The 20849-nt window shown below is 38.8% G+C and overlaps 1 protein-coding gene across 2 annotated transcripts in view; it reads right to left on the reverse strand.

Moving 5' to 3' along the window:
• LOC139983053 (MAM and LDL-receptor class A domain-containing protein 1-like) overlaps positions 1–20849 on the reverse strand; it is a 170602-nt gene that overhangs the window by 17626 nt on the left and 132127 nt on the right. For both annotated transcript variants that reach the window (XM_071996389.1, XM_071996391.1), the window contains 22 exons: positions 20104–20235; positions 18740–18996; positions 18361–18613; positions 17293–17519; positions 16274–16388; positions 14912–15025; positions 13702–13842; positions 13260–13516; positions 12043–12127; positions 11420–11545; positions 10893–11033; positions 10285–10379; positions 9200–9364; positions 8687–8780; positions 7827–7979; positions 7153–7254; positions 5574–5698; positions 4304–4444; positions 3158–3353; positions 2574–2723; positions 1218–1306; positions 318–482 (listed from right to left, as the gene is read on the reverse strand). In XM_071996389.1, coding sequence (XP_071852490.1) covers positions 318–482; positions 1218–1306; positions 2574–2723; positions 3158–3353; positions 4304–4444; positions 5574–5698; positions 7153–7254; positions 7827–7979; positions 8687–8780; positions 9200–9364; positions 10285–10379; positions 10893–11033; positions 11420–11545; positions 12043–12127; positions 13260–13516; positions 13702–13842; positions 14912–15025; positions 16274–16388; positions 17293–17519; positions 18361–18613; positions 18740–18996; positions 20104–20235 — 3323 coding nt within the window. The remainder of the gene's footprint in view (positions 1–317; positions 483–1217; positions 1307–2573; positions 2724–3157; positions 3354–4303; positions 4445–5573; positions 5699–7152; positions 7255–7826; positions 7980–8686; positions 8781–9199; positions 9365–10284; positions 10380–10892; positions 11034–11419; positions 11546–12042; positions 12128–13259; positions 13517–13701; positions 13843–14911; positions 15026–16273; positions 16389–17292; positions 17520–18360; positions 18614–18739; positions 18997–20103; positions 20236–20849) is intronic.

Below are 20849 nucleotides of genomic sequence, written 5' to 3' on the forward strand. Positions count from 1 at the left end.
AGCAGAAATATGACATCAACCCACATGTGTCAAGAAAAAGAGCTACAAAGTCCCCTGCAGTAAGGTTGAAGCAGCAAAAATATGACACCAACCCACATGTGTCAAGAAGAAGAGTTGCAAAGTCCCCTGTAGCAAGGCTGAAGCAGCAGAAATATGACATAAGGCCACATGTGCTTCAATAGCCTATGCTCATCTTCATAATTAAGATGCCTATTATTTGTAACAGAGACCAGTTTTGCTCTTGAATCGCAAAAATGATACTTGGGTTCTTTGTTCCCTGCTAAGACTTCTCTTTACATATTTTGTATTTTTAATACCTGAAATTTTGAGATATCATCCATGATAACATCTCCTCTCATCCAACCATCCGCCTGGCTTTCGAACCTGGTCCATTTCACTTTGTAGTCTGCGGTGAGAGACGTCTTGGTTAACACGCTCAGTCTGTTGACTTGGGGTCCGTACATGTGATACCAGAATCTCATCTACATAGACAGAAGGATCGAATGAAGCATCAAGTCAATAAATATATGCAAATAAATAAATGACCACACAAGAAAATAAATAAAATAAAAACATATACATAATAAAATAAATAATTAGTTAATAAATGAATGAATGACTAAATGACTAAATAAATAAATAAATACCAATTCTGCAGTCTACTGAATATTGAAATCTTAACTTATGGCAGGGTTGTGCTTTAAAGGGTTACCTCACCCAAGCACACCAACCCACTATCCCACCCAATGTTAGGTCCACTCCTACACAGTCACAAGGGATTCATAGCTGGACCTACAGTTTCAAAATCAGTAGATAACATAATTACAATTTATATCTACCTAATTTTGCCTAATCTTGCCTACTTTATTAATTAATAGATGTAAAGTCACTGAAATTAAAAAAAAGAAATTGTTAAACACGACTAATGTTATTTTCTCCAAACTGATGAGGTCATAGCTGCAGGTTTCCTTCCAATAAACCATTAGATAATGATAAAACGTTTTCTTTATTGCACATTAATGAAGTTTTATCTTTTATCTTCTTACAAAAGATGTTTAATACAATGTGTAATTCTGCTTTTTAACTTATGTTGTTGTCAAGTCAATAAATCAGGAAGAAGTTAGCAGTCACTAACAGCACACCCAAACAAACATACTGTTGTTAAGAATAGAGGGCAGCAATCCTAGATAACAACTACTTATAATAATTCTCCTCACCTGACACTGTGATGGCATGAAAACGACACTTCCAAGATGAGCTGTCTTGAACTCATCTCCTGCCAGACTATAGAGGTACAGGTAGGAACCTGGTGACAGAGGCAAAAAAAACAAATAAATAACAAAAACAAAACTGAACTTAGTTAGATTGAAAAAAGTGAAACATACAAACACCATCCCAAAAGTAATACCACATACACTCTATACTGCTAACTAAATTTTATCACTGATTTCTGATTCAATCCTGGGACTGTGACGGAACAGTGTTTTACTTTAAGAAGAAATACATCATCTATTAGGTACTATGTGAAAAGTAGGATGCTGAGGGGGCTGCAGCATCATGCAGCTAGGCTGGGTAGGACATAATCTATATTGTGCCTCTCAGTTTCACACGATATACACTGTAGGTCTAGTAGAAGAAGAAAGACATCATCTATTAGGTACCATGTGAAAAGTAAGATGCTGAGGGGGCTGCAGCTTCATGCAGCTTGGCTGGGTAGGACATAATCAATATTGTGCCTCTCAGTTTCACACAACATACACTGTAGGTCTAGTAGAAGAAAGACATCATCTATTAGGTACCATGTGAAAAGTAGGATGCTGAGTGGGCTGCAGCATCATGCAGCTTGGCTGGGTAGGACATAATCTATATTGTGCCTCTCAGTTTCACACAATATACACTGTAGGTCTAGTAGAAGAAGAAAGACATCATCTATTAGGTACCATGTGAAAGGTAGGATGCTGAGTGGGCTGCAGCATCATGCAGCTTGGCTGGGTAGGACATAATCTATATTGTGCCTCTCAGTTTCACACAATATACTCTGTAGGTCTAGTAGAAGAAGAAAGACATCATCTATTAGGTACCATGTGAAAGGTAGGATGCTGAGTGGGCTGCAGCATCATGCAGCTTGGCTGCGTAGGACATAATCTATATTGTGCCTCTCAGTTTCACACAATATACTCTGTAGGACTACAGTAATAATCCTGATTGTTTGATATCCTAGCTGAGCAGGTTTTTGCTGAGCAGGAATTTTTAGATCAGTGCAGCTTTTACATTTGATAAGGTGCATTCAATCCTAGAAACAAGTAAGTTTTTCTTGTTTGTTTGCATGGTACCGGAGTCTGGATATGGATAAGTTAGACATTGTCTCATTGTAAAAAAGTGACCTGCTGATCAGCTGCTTTACACAGGGATGAGCCTGAGGTAAAAAAAAATGCGGTATAGGCTCCAGTTTGCGTATGCTACAGTGTGTTAGGATAATAGTTTTTGTCCCCCGCAGTAGAAAAGAAATCACGGATATTCCGCGAATTCGCGGATAAAGCTCATGCCTCTTTACAAAAACATGTTGCTCTCACCTTCAGGAGTAATGGTGGTATGATCCCATCCTGGAGCACCACCCTGCTTGCCAGCGTTCCCAGTTATCCAAGCCCAGTCCATGTCATCGTCTTGTAACTGACTCCAGTTACACAGGTCGACTTCAAAGTTGCAGCGCTCGACAAAATCATCTAGATTGACAATCCGAGAGAAAGGTTTTCAAATTATCAAAGAGAAACTTATGACATTAAAAACATGTCACTTGTCCTAAATCATGGGGCTGAGGTATATTTCTGAGATTTCCTAAACAATCTAAACAACATATTCTTGACAGGAACAAGGCAGCCAAGTTCTGTGGGTACATACCTCAAGAGACTTCCTGAGTGCATGAAGCGAGTCATTATATTTGTTTACGTTAGGCATAGTAGTCACAATTATCTTTCATGATAATTATGGTATAAAACCCCAAACTATGTCTACTTTCTAATTATTTCAAAGTATCTAGGGTCCTGCTTCTATAAAATATTTCTTTATAATGAATGAGGAAAAAATTGGAAAAAAAAAATGAAAAAAATTGAAAAAAAAAAAAATCGAGAAAAAAAAAGAAAAAAAAAGTTAAACTTACCACAAGTCATTTCATCTGTTTTCTCTGGATCCGCGCAATCATCCGAGTAGTCACATCGTACAGTCTCTGGAACACAGAGTCCGTTGGAACAGTGCAGCTCGCAGGGTTCGTAACTTGCAGCTTTACAATCCACTAGAGATATCTCATCAAGATAAATTATTTCATCCTGGTTATATAGAGAGCCCTCAAAATGAATCTAGATGTTGCCATAGAACAAAAAGAGAATTTAGATGTTACAGTGGCGAGAGAAAAAGAGAAGAAAAAATTCTTATATTAAAGGAAGGAACCCTTTTGCCCTTTTTATTTGATTTGCATGATTGGCTCCAAACTGAAGATATTGTAATCAAGTAATAGAGTGTTTGATAGCTATATTGTTTGATAACTTATTGACATTGAAGAGGGGGGGGGGGGTTGGTATGCAGCTTCTAAAGCTTCAGATTTACAATGCAGTAGGAACGAGACGGCACAAAGCTGTGCCAATTGAAGAGCATTGTGGTCAAGTGGTTAAGGCAGTGGACTTGTGATCTAAGGTTTGCAGGTTCGAGCCCTGGCCAGATCATTGCGTTGTGTCCTTGGGCAAGGCACTTTATCTCCATTGCCTCTCTTCACCCAGGTGTATAAATGGGGACTTGCGAGTTAACTTGTAAATATAGTTGCGTGCGCCGGTTTGTGGCTGCACCCTATGGGAAGTTCCCCAGGAGACACATGGTTGTGGTGCACTGTGGTGCCCCAGGAGAGATTGATTGAATTGTGCACACTTTGGTGTGTTGGCGTGACACGTTTCCAATGCTAAGTTGTACACGCTATGGTATTAGCGCCTTTGAACAATTTCTGTTGATTTAGGCGCTATATAAATGTCTTCTGATTGATTGGTTGAATTCAATAGCCCACAAATTCTTTGATCTCCTGGGGCAAATTCATTTGGGATGTTTTCAGATAAGTGAGACTCAATGAAATCACGTTTGCTCAAACTTAATCAACTATGTTTACATGTGTTAATATACAATTCGACGTCACATCACTACGTTAACTTTTTACACTTTTATAGAAATGTCTTTTTTATCTCAGCATTATTCATGATCAGTTACTTTAAAAATGTCAAATTGTTTTTCATTTTTAAAGGACAAGAAAGAAAATCATGCTCACATAGAAATCCGTCGTCTGTCTACCAAAACTGACGGTTGCTAGGGTCCAGTCAAATACATTTGATGTAGGATACCAGACTACCACCCTGTCCAGCACATCGTCATCATTGACGAGTACAACGTTGAAATTGGATTGAGGATCCTGTTTGGTGAAAGGAAAGAAATCAAACAAAGATTTGTTAATTGTTTTTTATTGTATCGATATAAATGGTTAAAAACAAACTTAAAGGCATTGAAGACTTGCCCCAAACAGCGTGCCGCCATCTTTAAAAAGTTAACTTTCCGCTGCTTGCAAGTGAAGTTTTTCTCATGTCGCTAGACGATGCAGACAGTAATGAAACGTGATACCTTGTTTTCTTTAGCTGGACCTGAGATGTTCATCGCTGTATCGTTTGTATACTGTGCTGTAGGTATTGACCGCAGCCGTATGTTACTGACTGTACACTAGTGTCTAATTACCGACGATAGCAAGCTGTGTGTGTATTTTCTGGGATCGATGGTGGTGTCTAACATTTCTGTTATACCTCATTCGTAACTAGGTCAGATTACTGGCATTAGATGTTTCTTTTTGCGCCAGTCTTCACACCCTTTAATCAGGAGTACTTATTTGATAGTCACCAGGTCTATGTATCTCTGATGGAGGGAAAATGACTAGGTATGCAGGATTATGACATTCTCATGTTTTGCTCCTCCTAAACAAATGGAATGCTCTTTGTGAAACCTCATCAAGAAACTGCTAATATTTTTTTCTGTTTGAATACATGTGTATTGTAATTAATTTCATGTAACTGTCTTTTAGCGCCTTTGAACAACTGTTGTTGATATCGATGCTATATAATTTCTTTTTATTAGTAAATGCCCTTTTTTATCTCCGCATGATTCATTATCAGTACCTTCAAAAATGTCAAATAGAATTTTATAGGAGTGTTAGCTCAGTGGTTAATGCCGGTGCCTTTCAATCATAAGATCCCCTGGTTCGAGTCACTCCAAGATTAATGTATGTCGTCCAGTTACAGAGTTGTTGACAATTGACAATTCATAATCATGGACGTTGAATATGAATGTAAGAGACTGACTTCGGTCAGCTTGCGGCTTTGATAAGCCAATGAGGCTTCTTCGCGAGTTCCTGCTTGCAGGAGGATCTAAAATACATACGTACATACAATTCTAAAGGATAAAACAGGAAATTCTTTTGTTATTCTAGGGATTATGACAAAATCTCTGTAGATACAGGGTATGTAAACACTCAAAACAATAAAGCTGCCACTCACAGAAGACTGGTACTGGTACCAGAATTGAAGAACGCATTTTGGTGACGTCACTGGCAGAGAGACAGATTCAAGAATGGCGGGCTCATCGAAGATACCTGTGCCCGTGTCTACCCTGAGGTAGTAACCTTAAACGGTCCAAAAATAAGAACAATTACAACTTCATATCAACAGAAAAATTTGAAGATTCTCATAAATGTCATGTTTGTCCATGTAAAATAAGAGCAATAAAACCTCATTTTTAATTGATTTCATTTGAAAAATTATTTTTCTTTTCACATTAAGTTTAGACCTCTATGTTGGGGGTATACATTTTCTGAATGAAGATATAAAGAACATGTTAAAGACATTGCTAACAATTGCACAATTTCAATATCTTCAGCCATAAGCTATTTCAGGGATGTGCCCACGCTGGGCGGCACTGTGCGGCTCCGCCCAGCACTAAAAATTACCGCCCAGCACTGTCTTAAAAATCGTGAATCCCGCACAACACTATTTTCATCTAAAATCCCTACATTCCTAACAATATATTTCTAAAAATGTAAATTGTTAGCAAAACTAGTGTTTGTGCTTAAAAAGCTACACAAGTGCCAGCATTTGGCATCTGAGCACCTTCAAAATCAATAAAAAAATTCAAACGGGAGGGGGACACCTCCTGCCCCCTTAGACCCTCCCCAGGACGGCAATCAGTATACCCTGCACTCAGGAAATCCTGGGCACATCGCTGTATTTATTATTTTTTAATATAAATTTACTATAAGCAGATATTATTGAAACAGCTCCCATGAGCCTGTGCGGAAACTACTGTATGCCGCTATTCAGGAAAATCACCAGAAATAAAAAAAGATTTGGTTTTAGCCAGTAGATATTTTTAAGTAGTCAGCAGGTCAGCAGTTTTCAGCAAATGGCTATAAATCTCTCTAGGCCTGAACTTGTTAAGTTTATTTTCATAAGTTTCTAATACAAAACTCTGAAATGGACTTTCATTGTTTATGTATTTCTTTACATAAGAGATAAAGAGATGAATATTTCTGCTAACAAGGGGTTCCATTTTCGGTAATAAGAAATATAAACATATATGAACGATTATTCATTCCAATATTTTTTTATTGTAATACAGTAAAACTGTCCTGCAACAAAATAAACAAATATCTTGATACTGCTAGATTTAAAATGAAAAAACTCAGTCAAAAAAAAAAAAGAAGTCTTTTTTAAATGGTTGATCAAATAGTTTTTTTTCTGAAATAGAAAATAAAAAATAAAGGTCAAACAAAACCCTCCAAAAACAGAATTAAATTTTAAGAATTGCAAGCAGTAAGTCAAAACTGAATTGCTTCTAGATTTCAGCAAGCTGGTTGGCATTGAATTTCCTTTATTGAAACAATCAGGGATGAACCTGGGGTAAAAAAAAATCACAGAACTTTGCAAAAATTGCGGTATAGGCTCCAGTTTGCGTATGCTACAGTGTGTTAGGATCATAGTTTTTGTCCCCGAGGTAGAAAAGAAATCACGGATATTCTGCGAATTCGCGGAAAAAGCTCATGGTTGAACAATGAAATGGAAACTCATACTCTGTACTTACCGTCACCTGGTGCTCTAGCGAGTAGAGCTGTTCTCCTCCAAACATGATTACCGAGACTCTTGTCCGTGTAACCACACATGTCATTCTCAAAGTCACACTGGCCTGGAAGAAGAAAAATAAGAAAAACATGTCCACAAATTAACTCTCTCAAGAAATACAAGGTTAAAGCCAAATAAAAGAAAACAAATTAGAGAAGGGTTGCCAGAATTATCGAGGAGGCTAGTATGTAAAGTTTGAAAGGAAAAAAAGAGCAGGTGGGAGGTGTGGAGGGGGGTGAATTTTGATGGCAAGGTGAAATTGGGTCAATATAATTCCAACCAGCCAAGAAGACCTAACTTGTGGCTGTCAAACAACATTCAGTTGGTAGCAACCATTTAGTTATAACAAAAACTTATTACGAAATCCTACTATCTTGCCAACTTTTAGAATTATGCTTTTTAAGAACTCATTTATCTACAGAGCAGCCATTTATATTCAAAATGGGTTCTTAGAATCTCTGTTATAATCCTTTTATTCTTTCAAACTTCTAATCCTCCATCTTATTTCTTATTTGTACATGCTTTCATGATTGTACATTTTTATGTCCTTTATGTATCATTATTATGTGTCCTATTCATAAATTTTGTAATTTATACTGGAATAAAGAAATTGGAATTATAGTAGTTCACCCTTACCACAATTAACTTCATCTGAACCATCTCCACAGTCAGCTGCATAATCACAGACTTGGGATCGATCGATACAACCTCCGTCACCACAACGCCATCTTCCAGAACCGCAAGGACTGATGGTGGTGCCACCATCGGGCGGATCAGATGGAAGACCACCTATGGAGAAAAGGAAAAAAAGATATAACAAAAGAAAATGAAAAACAATTTAAAAGATTTGGATAGAAAAAAGATATCCTCTTTTCTGTCTGCAATTTTTGTACAGTGCTGGCTAAAATGATTCAATGAAAAAGAAAAAGGAAGTGAAATGAACTTTACGACATGTTCCAAAGGGACAAAGACAAAACAAAAAAGAAATGATTGAAAAAAGGAAAAAAATGATTGGAAGGAATAGCTACCATTTGCATAAAATACACAGTACATTATAGTTCCACATTGCTACCATAATGCATTAGTAAATGAGTCCCTTCATTTGTGTTTTTTTATTTTCAGCCTGTTCGGTCGATTTCTCTATTTTCTCTCTGCATAAAAAATTCTTTGTATCGAGAATTAATTTTACAGTATTGTAGTGAATAAATTCCATGTTTACTCCAGTGAATAAATTAGTGCAGTCTAGCGGAGAAATAGCAACCTATTTCAGACCAGGAAATAGTTAAACTGTTATTAACAGGGATGAGCCTGGGGTAAGAAAAAAATAACGGAACTTTGCAAAAATTGCGGTATAGGCTCCAGTTTGCGTATGCTACAGTGTGTTAGGATAATAGTTTTTGTCCCCGATGTAGAAAAGATATCACGGATATTCCGCAAATTCGCGGCAAAAGCTCATGCCTGTATTAAGACCATCTTTGTCACATTCTTTAACTCACTTGTTGATTTAACACAGCCATCGGTGTATGTGATGTCATCTACTGCGATGACCCCTGACCTCGAACCGGATTTCTGAACAGCTACAATCATAGCCTGAAGGAGGAAAAGAGCAGAACGTTACAGAAGCAAAGATATATACGTAAGGTGGTGCAGAAGGATATATGAATGGTCAGAAGTCAAAATTGTTGTTTGAAAGAAAGAAGAAGAGAAGAGAAGAAGAAGGAAAAGGAAAATACGACAGAAAATGAACCAGCCAAGAAAAACATGAAAGAAAAGAAGAAAAAGAGGGAAATTCAAAGAAAGAAAAAAAATACGAAAAAAAGGAACAAAAGGATATATAATGGTCAGAAGTCAAACTTGTTGTTTGAAAGAAAGGAGAAGAGAAGAGAAGAAGAAAAAGGAACATATGAAAGAAAATGAACTAGCCAAGAAAAGTAAAAAAGAAAAGAAGAAAAAGAGCGAAATTCAAAGAAAGAAAAATAATACGAAAAAAATTTGTTCAGCATGATCACCTGGAAGTCAAATGCCGAGTCAAATTCGACCTCATATCTCTCCCAGTAGTTACCAACAGGACCCTGGATCTCCGCAAGGACTCTATCAGGTCCGGTAGTGCCAGTCCTGTATGCAAACTGCAAGGTGCCTGGGCTATTACCATCACTGAAGAACCACAACCTCATCTGGAAAAAAATAAATATCAAAAATTTGAATCAATGAATGCAGACAAAATAAAAATGAAATAGCGTTCTTAACATTTTGCAGCGGTTAACAATAAATAAGACCATCCTGTATTCACTGTTGTGGTCTCTGTATATTGGTATCCTCTTTTGAAATGGAACCCTGCTGCCACTCCTAACCCTCCTTACTCCCCCTAACTCCCCCTTACTCACCCATACAATTATTGATGGTAATCTGCTTTCTTCGAGAGGCAAGATAAATTCAAGCCGTCATCACTTATTATAAGCATACAAAGAATATTTCAGAGGTAAACTACATTTTAATTCATGATTCAAGATTATAATTGTAACATTTCACTTTGTATATACTTCACACTTATCTGCTTCAAGTTCACATTTGCTACTAAATATAACAATTCATTTTCATACAGCGCTACCATCTTAAACAAAAGATACATAAGAGGTAGGTGAACGATGTCCTTTTTTACATGTCAAAACTTGATAGATCTAACTTTGTCTGTACTATTCTGTCAAGTTTCAAGAAACTGTTACGAAAAAAGGATTCTTCCGTGCTAAACAATAACATGTTCCGCAAAATGAACCAACTTTCCGACGTTATACTTGACATTAAAGTAACCGACCACAAAAGGCCCAAGTTACAAAATCGAATACGCAAGAGTTAAAACTCCCTTATTTTTATTGTGTTCCAGACATTACATTTACATCTGACTAAGGGATGAGCCTGGGGTAAAAAAAAAATCACGGAACTTTGCAAAAATTGCGGTATAGGCTCCATTTTGTGTATGCTACAGTGTGTGAGGATAATAGTTTTTGTCACCGAGGTAGAAAAGAAATCACAGATATTCTGCGAATTCGCAGAAAAAGCTCATGCCTGTTGACTAAAACTGAAAAAAGATTCTTACACCGCAATATCCCGACGGATTTCCCAAGAATATCGGTCCGGCCAGACGTGCTGTGTTGGCATTAGCTGGAGCGTTATCCACATAGACAAATGAACCTGCAAAAAAGGGGGAAATGTGAGAAAAAAGTACCCAGGATGAAACAAAGAATTAATAGATACAGATCATAGACAACAATTAACAAAAACAATTAAACAGAAAAGGCAGATCATAGCTTCACTAACAATATTGGGCAGCAAGTTGCTATTATGCCAAAAATGGGCACTTTGTGAAACAAACTAGGTCTTCAAACTGCTACTCAACAATGGCTAATTTGCAACATAGATGGCGACTTGTGAAACATAAATTTGGCGATGCTAGGCAACATGGGACAGTGGTTGCTTAGCAAGACATGGCCAGGGCCAGGAATCCAAATAACATTGCCCACCGCCGTACCGGCCCGGTACATTGAGAATGTAACCGTGGCATTTTTATAAATAAACATAAGTTATGTAACTAATTATGTAATCAAATATAAATGATTGCGATATCTTGCCAGTCCCAGGATGCAAGTGGCATCTACCAATGTAGCTTTGGTTTGATTTTGACGGCATCGTTTAAATTAAACCTACCTCCAGGACGATGTAAGGTGTGGTCGAACGGCGGCAGGGGATTGGTGTCTACGCCAGAGGCAAGGTTCCAATCGGTGTCATCGTCTTGGATGTTGGAGTATTCGCACATACCGTCCTCAAAGCTGCATCTCACATAGTAGGCTGTAATGTACGAATGACACAGTTAAAACATCATCAAACATAAAGTAACAAAGAACCATTATATATTTAATTAAAGGGGCTCACTTGGTAAGCCATTATCGTGGATGAGCCTGGGTTAAAAAAATCACGGAACTTTGCAAAAATTGCGGTATAGGCTCCAGTTTGCATATGCTACAGTGTGTTAGGATAATATTTTTTTGTCCCAGAGCTAGAAAAGATATCACAGATATTCCGCGAATTCGCGGAGAAAGCTCATGCCTTTATAGATCTGATGAGTACAAGAAGCCTATGGGAAGTCCAAACTCTAGCTCCCGGGATCATTTTTGACATAAACTTGAACGTGACCATATTTAAAATACCGTACAGGTGATGAGGATGAGACTTACGGCAGTCCTCTTCGTCTTCTTCGGAGAAATCCCCGCAGTCGTCGTTGTAGTCACAGACCTGGCTGTTCGGAACACAGACGCTGTTGTCACAGGTGAACTCACTCAACTGACAGGAGCCACCAGGAACTGAGAGAGAGAGGACAATAACATTATAAATGCAATAAGTTAATGTTATTATGGGAACACATTAATACCACTCTCACACATACAGACATTATATAGAATCTTGTCCAGTAGTGCCTGTATACTACCCCTTTAAATGTGGGGTTTATTTCAGCCAACCAGAATTATAATGAACCTATAGGTAGGTACTGTAGATTACAAATCTTAAAAATGATTTTATTGGCATAGCCTTAATTGTCTGTTTGAGATACAATGCAATCGGTTTATAATGATCTACAGTTTTTTTTTCTTTTCCTCATGTTTTAGAAACACTATAAAATATGTAATTTTTCATGTGAAAAGGTGTAAAAGAAACAGGTTTTCTGCCTCCTGTGTTCTCTGATGTGTTTCATCTGTGATCTTGTGCGATCACAGCTATTAAGGTTGGGCTTTTGTAAGGGTATAATCTGGTTTAAAACTGCAAAATTTTGCATGAACCAAATTGTTTGATAACTATTTACCCGGCAAGTCACAGTTGTTGAACAATATGTCGTCGATGGCAATCGCTCCCTGTACAGCAAACGATCTGGATGACCTAAATATCACCTGATGGTTTCAAAAGAAGATTCAATATTTAAGACACGGAAACGACCAAAGACCTTCCGTTGAGCAATTAAGTAGATATTGACAGTCTAAGTAAATGGTACTAGCTACTTACATGCAGATCCCAGTACTCAAATGATGACCCCTGCCCCTCCTCTACCCTACCCGCACACTCCCCTTCCTCTTGCCCTCCTAAGGAAACCTTTGTGCCCACCCTACTTTGCCTTCATTTCATGTTTCCTTTACAGAATTACTACTACCCAATGTTTTAAAACAACAAAAAAATATAAAAAAAACTCATCAAAATGCAGCCCTTATTCAAGCCTCAAAAGTTCAGTTTATTTTTTCTTTAAAAGATGTCAAAATACAAAGAATGAATAAAAACTGAGATGTAAAAATACAAAGAATGAATAAAAACTAATAGCAAACACAAACATAATTGAATATTTCTTTCTGATGTGCTTTTAATGTGCAGGTCAACTATGCTTAATATTTGAAGAAAAGTGTCTACAAAATCTGTGAAATTCACCTTAAATCCTAAATACACCACTCCCTACTTTAGACTGATTTGGTTTTTATGCCCAGGACAAGGGATCATGGATGGATCCTGTATTTTCTAGACGTCGAACTGGTGAGTCATAATTTCCTTTTAAGTTTGTTACCGCCAAAGCAGTACAGATCACACACATTAGGACCCATATAACAGATTCTTTGTCAAATGCTTAGAGATCCCCATTCCGGCCTATTACACATTCACCAAAGAACTTGTTTTTATAATATTTTATGATATTTGCTTTTTATATAGCGCTTTATACCAGCGATATGTCTCAAAGCGCTTTACAGACGTTACATGACCCCTGGTCAATGATAACCTGTCCCAGAGACAATCCCTCCAGTCGGCAGCAGTATACACTGCGTCCAATGACAAGTTACCTCACAGGTACCCATTTAACCCCTGGGTGGAGAGAGGCAAGTGAGACAAGTGAGATAAAGCATCTTGCCCAAGAACACAACGTAATGAACTAGGCAGGAATCGAACCAGCACGAGTCCGACGCCTTAGCCAATTGGCCACCACGCTCTCACTCAGAGTTTTTAACTCTGATATATTAACTATTCCCCAAATGGAACACAGACCTGGAGAGATCCCCTGTTCCTTCCAATGCGGACGATTTGCTGTTCCCAGACGTTGTCACCGGTGGGGGTGTCCATCGTAAGGCCGGACCAACTGTTATAGTCGTCGAGGATGGTGACTTCGATGAAGCCCACATTGACCCCCGAGATGAGGGCCCAAAACTGCATCTCGCAGCCAGTGGCCGTATTATGTAATGTAGGGCCCGTCAGACTGGCCCAGGTGATGCTACCACTGTATGGGGCCACGTACATGTAATAACCTGTTGAAAAATGAAACACGTCAGTTTTAAAGAAAATAGACAAAAAGCGAGATACATTCATAACAGACTGTCCACCTTTAAGGTAATAAGTAGCAATAATAAGGCTATACATGAACAGTTTTTAGGATTAACAAGGAATGAGGTAGGATTAACAAGGAATGAGGTAGGATTAACTGACTCCTTACCGAGAGGACTGAGTGTGGTGTGATCGATGTAGGGTCCGGTGTTATCTTGAGGGAGTTCACCCCGACCTCTGATCCATCTGAACGCTCCGGTGTACTCGGATATCCAACCGCAGAGGTTGCTTTCAAACTGACAGGAGTAACCTTTGATGAGGGAGATGTAAAGATTTATCCTTCGCTTAGTTTGGCATTTCAGAAAAAATTAGAAAATGGATGGCAGCCCTTCTCATTTGGGAGATAGCACAGGACTTTGATGTTCCCTCACACATATTCCTGCAATTCTAAAATATGCCATTCTCCTTCACACATATTACTGAAGACTTGATCAAGTCTAAATATGACATCATCAAGCTGTGCTTCACATTCTTTTCCTCAATTACTGTTATGTTTTGCTTTACTTATTACACTGTGTGAAGTGGAGTGGAGTTTTAGCTCAGTGGTTAACGCCGGTGCCTCTCAATCATAAGGTCCCCGGTTCGAGTCACTCCAAGATTAATGTATATATGTCGTCCAGTTACAGAGTTGTTGACAATTGACAATTCATATTAAATCATGGACGTTAAATTTGAATGTAAGAGACTGACTTGGGTCAGCTTGCGGCTTTGATAAGCCAATGAGGCTTCTTCGCGAGTTCCTGCTTGCAGGAGGATCTAAAAAATACATAGATACAATACACTGTATATTTTTGCTTAAAGCTGATGGGTTTTAAAAAATGTTGAATGTAGGATTATCGACGCACTTCACACTTGGCCTGATGATGAGGCCGAAATCGGTTTCGGTTTCAAAACCGTTAGCATTCTACCTTGAATTTATTAAAATGAAAAAAAGAAGACACCATTAAATTGTTTGATCCGAGTAGTGCTATGACATGATCACAGATTTTCCAAAATGATAGCTCTCAAATATGACTTTTATTAATTAAGATATCTGTTAGTTTGATCTTCTCAGAGATCTCCATCATATCAGTTTAAGATGATGGTTGTGTCAAGGTCCTCTTCAAGCCAGATTTAACCAAAATGATAGCTCTCAAATATGAGTTTTATTAATTATGATATCTGTTAGTTTGATCTTCTTAGAGATCTCCATCATACCAGTTTAAGATGATGGTTGGGGTTGCACATCCCCTTCAAGCCATTTGGGTACAGTAAAGAAGGGGGGGGAGGGGGGTCATTAATATTGTCATATGAAACAGAAAAGATTTGCTCTGATTTACCACAATCATCCTCATCGGAGAGGTCGGGACAATCCGCTACAAAATCGCAGACTTGATTCGCTTCGATGCACGTCTCGCCCGAGCCGCAGTAATACCCGCAAGAAGTAACCTCCTCTGAAAGTGGCCAAAGTGAAAAATATAATAAAAAGAAGAAAGGAAAGAAAATCGCTAACCCTAACCCTTGCAAATTCTGTTATCGATACATCAGGGATGAGCCTGGGGTAAAAACAAAATCACAGAATTTTGCAAAAATTACGGTATAGGCTCCAGTTTGCGTATGCTACAGTGTGTTAGGATAATAGTTTTTGTCCCCGAGGTAGAAAAGAAATCATGGATATTCCGTGAATTCGCCGAAAAAGCTCATGCCTGATACATGTGACATTTGAGGTGTCTGAAAGTGCGGATGGAAAGCATTTAAAAAAATCTGAGCGATCGTGAGAAAAAATGCGATCCAATCTTGAAAAGTGTGGATTGGGTTAATCGTGTCATTTTAAACCGTGGCAAAATATTCACCGATCTTACACGAATGGTTATAGATATATACATCATGAATTACCCAATTTTTGTTGTTGTGGTTACCCTTACAGTAGAGCTGGAAAAGAGAGTGAATTACAAATTTATTGAACTAAATTGAAATTTATCGTTTGCCTGTACTACACTTGCTCAGTTTTTAGACCATTCAGTCGGAGAAGTCTAATGGCTAATTTAGGGGAAAGAAAGCCATGGAGCAGAGTCCAGGTATGTCAAACTAGTCTGCTTGGCCAAAAATTGGGAGGTAAAAAAAAATTGAAAAGAATTGTTGAAGAAATTTTCTATGCGATTAAAATGGTGTTAAAGTTTGTAAACTTTTGATGCCATTTATGTTTTGTTTTTTTTTCCCCCTTCTGAATAATTTTTGTTCGCCCTCCAAAATATTATGGCGACCATTCAGAATGGGTTATGACCCACACCATGATTATTCATAATTGCAAATCAAGAGGGAACAGATTTGGTTGACGACGGGTGATAGATAAATTTGTGAAGAACAACGTTTAATAATGATAGAGTCAGGGATGAGCCTGGGGTTAAAAAAAAAATCACAGAACTTTGCCAAAATTGCGGTGTAGGCTCCAGTTTGCGTATGCTACACTGTGTTAGGATAATAGTTTTTGTCCCCTGCAGGTTGGATATCCATAGGTAATGAAAAACATGCGACTGACGGATCAAATGATACAACGCTGTTGTTAGAAATTCACGGAAGTTGAGAGGGGTAAATCTTGGAGGTAGAAAGAAATCACAGATATTCCGCTAATTCGTGGAAAAAGCTCATGCCAGTAGTGGAGCTGGGAATGACAGGCTCCAGGGTTATGCTGAAATACTTACCCGGACAGTTGCCGTCAAAGATTCTCACGTCATCAATGGCGATGTCCCCGTAAAACCCACCCACGGTGGCCTCGATGATGAGATCGTAGACGCTAACTCCATCAGACAACGTGGCCTGTGCATGGAAGATGAAATAATAATTGATAACATCATCAAATAAAAACATATTTCTCTGTCTTCCACCTCATAAACTTAAAGGGTGCGAAGACTCGCGCAAAAAGAAACTTCTAATGACGGTAATCTGACCTAGTTTCAAATGAGGTGTAAACAGACGGAAGTGTTAGACACCACCATCCATCCCAGAAAATACACACACAGCTTGCTACCGTCGGTAATTAGATGCTAGTGTACAGTGAGTACATAACAGCTGCTGTCAATACCCACAGCACAGTGTACAAACGATACAGCGATGGACATCTCAGGTCCAGCTAAAGATGACAAGCTATCACGTTTCATTACTGTCTGCATTTTGTAGCGACACAAACAAAACATCACTTGCAAGCAACAGAAAGTTAACTTTTCAAAGATGGCTGCATTCTGCTTGGGGCAAGTCTTCAATGCCTTGAACAACCCAAGCCAACCAACACCTCCCACACCTCTTCTTTTCTGTGATCCCAACTAGATTCATCTTATTTAATCCTAGGAAGTGTCTGTCTTGTTGACACCATAAGCCCACCTGGCATTAACATCTTCTCATCCCATGACAATGGAGATATCAAATATTTGAAATTTTCATCTCCTGTTTTTACCATGATCTATCCAGTTTTGACCCCCAGTTATTTTTAAAAGGAAGGTATAAAGTCCTTTTTGCTTTATCTCACAGTTTTATTTTATATTCTGGTATAAGGTGAGAGTATATCTATCTTACACATTCTAACACAATCCCACCCAATCACACCTTTTTTTGTTTCTTTTAATCACTAGCTGTCTTATAGAGGGATTAAATATTCCATTCACGTTACACCACTACACCACACCCGGCTTTGACACCCTGCCACACTAGATACAGCTACACGTACCAATCCCTTGCGCCACACATCGCCCTTGTTGTCGGTCTCGGCAAACACGGTCTCCAAGGAGAAGTCTTCCACCCTCCTGTAGACCGTCAGGTCTCCAGAGTCGGCGCCGTACATGTGATAGAAGAACTCCAGACAGCGATTCTGATATCCGGTAAAGATCGGAGATAAAAGTTGTGCAAAGTCTCCCGATAGGTTGGGGGAGGACGATTCGATGAAAGCGTAATGACCTGAAAAACGAGAATGAAGAACAGCTGTAAACCACACTGCTATCACAGAAGAAAGACAAAAACACTGTCCTGAACTGGGTAAAAGGTCTTCAAGAAGTGACAAGTGCCTAATAATACTCTCCACTCTACTTGTACCTCTCACTCACTTGATGCCTTCCAAACCCTACAATGGCATCTACACCACCAGTTCCCTCTACTTACTTCTCTCACTCCCCTCCCCCAATTAGTGCCTCCCACCCCCACAGTTCCTTGTATCACTCCAATGCATCCCTCCAGTGCATCCCAGTACCTTGCACTCTCCCAGTACCTCCCATTCCCCCCCCCCCCAATGCCTTTGTTACATCCAATGCCTAACACTCCCCATAGTGCCTCCCACTCTCCAGTGCCTCACTCCTCTATTACCCTCCCACTACCCAGTGCCCCACTCCTCTATTACCTTTCCACTCTCCAATGCCCCACTCCAGTGCCACTCTCCAGTCCCACTCCCCTATTACCCGCCTACGCTCCAGTGCCCCAATCCCCCACTCCAGTGCTTCACACACCCTCAGTGACTTCAACTATCCCAATGCCCCACTCCCCAGTGTCCCACTCCTCTATTACCCTCCCACTCTCCAGTGCCCCTCTTCTCTATTACCCTCTGACCCCTCAGTGTCCCACTCCTCTATTACTGGCTTACTCTCCAGTGTTTCACACACCCTCAGTGGCTTCAACAATCCCAATGCCACCAAAAACTTGTAACCACCTTACGAACTGCTGATCAATATCCAAAAAAATTGCTTTTTAAGGTTCATAATATATTTAAAGCAAGCTCATTCGTAGCACCGTCAGGTGCTTTTTTTACCTTGAGCAGAATTCAGGGTGTGGTCTTTACTCGGTCCAGTATTCGTTGAAGTAGTGGAGCCAGATATGACGGTCCAGTCAAAGTCGTCTACTGGTTCTTGCACTTGTTGCCAGCCGCAGATGCCCTTAGTCTCAAAATCGCAGTCTGCAGCTGAGGACGGACAGATGCCAGTATTGATCTTGATATCATCGATCGCCACGCCCCCGACCGCCACACCGTTACCCCGGTCTGCTTCGAACACCACGTTGAATTTCTGAAAGAGAGAAGAAATCATCGCACAATTTTAAAACAAAGGCTTTCAATTGTCATAAAAAGTGCAAACAGAAACAAACAAGCAAACAAACAGACAACACACAGCCAATAATGAATATGATCTTACTTCACCGGGTTGAGCGGAAGAAACCGTTGCTTGGGCCAGGTGCCATTGGTGGAGACGCCCGACAAACGAGGACCACACTTCCAGTTCCGCTCCGCTCTGTGCTCTACGGATGACGGTGAGCGTACCGGAGTCCAGGTCCCCGACTGGAGCAAAGTAGAAGTTGAGACAGCTCCCAGTGGTGGCAGGGAAATCAGGACTGACAATAGCTGCTTTAGCGTTTGCTGGCTGGATGGCAAAGTCAGCATACATGTAATGACCTGACAGTAAAATAACAATGAACTATTGTTAAAGCTCGATAACAATGATTTATTGTTAACTGTTTCATAATAGCATCAGGAAGCTGTAGAATTATTGATGGCTGGTGTTGGTAAAGTCAGCATATGTGTAATGACCTGGAGATAAGTAACAATGAACTATTGTTATAGCTCAAGAACAATGATTTATTGTTAACTGATTCATAATAGCATCAGGAAGTGACGGTAAATAGCAATGAACTATTGTTAAAAGCTCAATAACAATGATTTATTGTAAACTGTTTCACAAAAGCATTGGGAGTTGAAGAATTATTTAAGGCCGGTTGGTAAAGTCAGCATACATGTAATGACCTGATGGTAAATAACAATAAACTATTGTTAAAAGCTCAATAACAATGATTTATTGTTAACTGATTCATAATAGAATAAGGTAGATGAAGAACACTTGAGGGTTGGTTGATTAAGTATGCATCATTTATTATGACCTGACAGTAAAATAACAATTAACTATTGTTAAAGGCTCAACAACAAATTTATTGTTAACTGTTTAATAATAGCATCAGGGAGTTGAAGAATAACTGAGGGCTGGTTGGTAAAGTCAGCATACATGTATTTTGACCTGATGGTATATAACAATGAACTATTGTTAAAAGCTCAATTACAATGATTTATTGTTAACTGATTCATAATAGCATCAGGGAGTTGCAGAATAACTGAGGGCTGGTTGGTAAAGTCAGCATACATGTAATGACCTGACAGTAAAATAACAATGAACTATTGTAAAAACCTCAAGAACAATGATTTATTGTTAACTGATTCATAATAGCATCAGGTAGTTGAAGAATAATTGAGGGCCCGTTGGTAAAGTCAGCATACATGTATTATGACCTGACAGTAAAATAACAATGAACTATTGTTAAAAGCTCAATTACAATGGGTTATTGTTAACTGATTCATCATAACATCAGGGAGTTGAAGAATACTTGACCTGAACAGTTAAATATTAAATGTAGAAAACAAGAATGTGTTAAAAAGAAACAATTAAAAAACGAATAGGTAAGAAAATGAGATATTAACAAAAAACAGGAAAAGGAAAGGACTTGTAGTTACCTAATCCTGTTCCATATGAGTGATCCTTTCTCAAAGATGTTACGGCATCTCCAGCCTTTAGTCTCGTCCAGGAGAAATCACTGGTTGGATCTCTTGTGTAACCGCATTCGTCAGACTCAAAGTCACATAGGGCTAAATGAAAGTTTTTAAGAGAGAAAAATAACATTGATTATTAATGACCTCCTTGCTTCTTCACGTTGTGCAAGTCGCGATCGTTATATTTGAATAGTATTATTTGTACGCTTTGTCTCTGCTGTTGCACTGTATGTATTGCTATTGTTATGTACTATTAAAACTAAAGATAAGAAAATAATCAATTGTTAGGCAATGATTGAGTTGTATTGTAATACTAAAGTACCCACAAAATTATCATGTCTATTGGCTTGTGTGTATTTTTAGGTTAGTATCCATGTAACATGGTTTATTTCAAGAATATTATGGTCATAAAACCCGAGTGATTGACGTTAGACATGGCTTGAGATACTCCATGAAGATGTTTGCCTAGAAATGTACAGTTATATTATAAATGATCTCCACAACAATCTGCAGAACTGGTAAAGTGCTTTCGTTGCAATCAGCTGTGTTTACCTTCATCATTGCTTTAAGATGCTTAAATATATTTCATTCCATTGAGAGCGTGGTGGCCAATTTGCTAGGGTGTCGGACTCGTGATCCAAGGATTGCTGGTTTGATTCCTGCCTAGTTCATTACTCTGTGTCCTTGGGCAAGATGCTTTATCTCAATTG

This window comes from Apostichopus japonicus, chromosome 16, assembly GCF_037975245.1.
Source record: "Apostichopus japonicus isolate 1M-3 chromosome 16, ASM3797524v1, whole genome shotgun sequence".
Classification (NCBI taxonomy): Eukaryota; Metazoa; Echinodermata; class Holothuroidea; order Aspidochirotida; family Stichopodidae; genus Apostichopus; species Apostichopus japonicus.